General features: G+C 46.9%; 1 protein-coding gene across 1 annotated transcript in view; it reads left to right on the plus strand.

Annotated features, from left to right (window-relative positions):
- The window catches only part of FER1L6 (fer-1-like family member 6), a gene marked incomplete at its 5' end in the record, with an annotated part of 120,763 nt that overhangs the window by 70,564 nt on the left and 47,300 nt on the right, over positions 1–2,899 (plus strand). Inside the window, 2 exons of the mRNA XM_008564614.1 lie at positions 246–407; positions 2,005–2,185. Of these exons, the coding sequence (XP_008562836.1) occupies positions 246–407; positions 2,005–2,185 (343 nt within the window). The remainder of the gene's footprint in view (positions 1–245; positions 408–2,004; positions 2,186–2,899) is intronic.

A 2,899-nucleotide genomic window follows, 5' to 3' on the forward strand; every position in this document is an offset into this window, starting at 1 on the left:
TAGAATTAAAGAGCAGCAGCCTGCCTGCATTATTAGAGGGGTGTTGTGGGATGGGCAGGACACCTAGACAAAAACCCCTGTCCCAGCTTGTGCTTGACCCAAAGGAGCCCTCAAGGAGCTGCGCAGCTCTGCCTAGAGAACATTGCGGTTCTCAGGGGGCATGTCTGACTTTCATGCACTGCCAGGGCATGCATGTGGCTCCCCCTTGGGTCTGTGAGCGACAGCTCTGCTGGTCCTTCCCTCAGGTTCTCTTCTGGGGAGTACGAGAGATGAAGAAGGTACAGCTCCTGTCGGTGGATCGACCACAGGTTCTCATTGAGTGTGGTGGACGAGGAGTGAAGTCCTGTGTGATCCAGAGCTACAAGAACAACCCAAACTTCAGCGTCCAGGCAGATGCTTTTGAAGTGGTGCGTGCCCCTCACTCCCCTACGTGCTCGTTCCCTTCATGCCCATGGAGGGAACCCACTCCTTCACTGACATGGCGTGGGGAGATGTTTTGGCGTTTCCGATATCTACTACCAGCAAGAAAGAAGTCTAATTTAGTAAAAAGCCAGAATTTCAGAATGAGATCATATAGACTTTTGTTGTTTTGCTTTGTTTTTAAAGTTTTTAGGTGTAGATCATGCCTTAAATCAAAGCAGGCTGACAAACTTTTGTCTACTACAGAGGATCCCAAAGTGTGGCCTCCAGTTCATACGAATCAGCATCACCTGGTGTCCCAGCCAGTTTGGCCTCATAACAGTTTGGCCTTGTAACATCAGTGTAACAGAATACCCAAGACAGGGCCATTTATAAAGAATGGAGATTTATTTCTTACAGTTCTGGAGGCTGGGAAGTCCAAGGTCATGGGGCTGCATCTGGGGAAGGTCTTCTTGCTGCATCATAACATGACAGAGGGCATCACAAGGCAAGACGGCAAGAGTGTGGGTGTCAGGTCAGGTCTCTCTTCCTCTTCTTGTAAAGTTACCATCATGGGACTCCACCCTGATGACCTTATCTAATCTTAATTACCTCCCAAAGGCCCCACCTCCAATCAACATATGAATCTGAGGATTAAGTTTCCAACACATGAAATTTGGAGACACATTCAAACCATAGCACCTGGAATCTTGTTAAAAATGCAGATTCTCAGGCTCTATCCTCTATCCTCATACTATTGAATCAGGAACTGTTTGAGGTGGGGTCCAGATGTTTCTGGTTTAACAAACCCTCCAGGTGATTCTGATACATGCTAAAGTTTGAGAACCACTGGCCTAGAAGATACTCTAATGAAATTTATTTTAATAATTATATTTTTAAAAATTATCTGTACTTGGAATGTCAGTAGTTGGCATGTGAACTTATGTTTCTAAGGCGATGATGTTTGACACCTGTGCTTTTGTTTATTTCAATATTTCAACATACTTTTTTGTGCTCTGACTTGGAATTAAGTGTGGAGAAAAAGTTTGCTTTGTCCAACTCAGTCAGCTCCACTGGATACATTCTAAATCAGCAAAGATTACAATTAAAGAATGTGCATGGTGTTTGCAAACCTTTCACATCAAGCTTTACTGAGCCTCAGGAGCAACCAGGAGAAACATGTGGGCAGGATACTGTTCCCCCACCCCTAGCTCTATATTAAACAGCTTTCATCTGTTTTACATATCAGGCCTGGGTAAACTGTCATTTAAGATGAGAGTTCTGCTGACAGATAATGACAAAATAAAAGAGTTGGAAACTACTGTCATAGAGAATATAGAAGTGGAGGCAGCTGCAATTTAAACCTGGGATGAATTGTCAGTAAGACATCCCTCATATTTTGGGTAATTACACCCTGGCATGGGGAGACAGTATTCTAGAGTTTTGGCAAGCTGCAGGTCTGGCATGAAGGGATAGAATGGCAAGACAAGGACAAGCAGAGTGGTTCTGGCTTGCTTTGGGCCTGCCCACAGACAGGTTAGCAGGGCATGGCAGCCAGGCCTGGCCCAGCCAGTGCCCCCACTTTACCTCATCCTCTCCCTGCAGGAGCTGCCTGAGAATGAGCTTCTGCACCCACCCCTGAGCATCTGCGTGGTGGACTGGAGAGCTTTCGGGAGGAGCACCCTCGTGGGCACCTATACCATCAACTGCTTGAAGCAGTTTTTGTGTAAATCCAGAGAGCCCCTTGCCCTCCTCTCACAGGTGGACGGAACCCAAGCTGGGCAAGGTAGGGAGCTCCTCTTGGATTCTGGGGTCATGATAATAAAGTCGTGGTGCCTACAGGGTGCTTGCTATGGGATCCAGCTCAAAAAAGATGCCCCACAGTCAGGTGACTGGGTGGATCTTCTGCTCCTGTAGTCCCCTCTGCCAAGTTCGTACTTTAAGACTCCCATCAGGGTCAACTCCTCTAAGAAGCCTTCCTTGAATATGACTTAAGCTCTCTCTCGCCTCTACTCCCTGACATTGCACAGAGCTCTGTGCTTGATGCATCTTAGTTTGTTCCATCTTGGATCTCCGGTCACAGAGTTAAGTTAAAGAGTTAATTGCACTTCTCACCCCCATGCCGAGCCATCAGCACTGGTCCGCTCCAGGCTTCTCTCCCACTATACCCACCATCCCTTTACACTTCATTCCCTATCCCTGCTCCCAGTCCCTTCCACACTGTAGGCCCCACACCACCAATGTTTGTAAAATTTAACCCATTTAACCCACATAAATGATACAATCTTCATTTAGTTTCCTACTCTTTTCACTCAACATTATGCTTCAAGACCCATCCATGTTCCTGTGTGGACATGAGCCTGTTACTGCTACCTGCTGCATCTACTACACTTTACTGTTCCTTTCCCCTCATACTGGAACCCTCGGCTACCTCCAGCTCCCCACTTCCACGATGCTGTGTTGAATATTCTTGTGTGTGTTCCCCAAGGGAAGATGCCGT

The sequence above is a fragment of the Galeopterus variegatus genome, unplaced genomic scaffold (assembly GCF_000696425.1).
Source record: "Galeopterus variegatus unplaced genomic scaffold, G_variegatus-3.0.2 Scaffold188, whole genome shotgun sequence".
Taxonomy (NCBI): domain Eukaryota; kingdom Metazoa; phylum Chordata; class Mammalia; order Dermoptera; family Cynocephalidae; genus Galeopterus; species Galeopterus variegatus.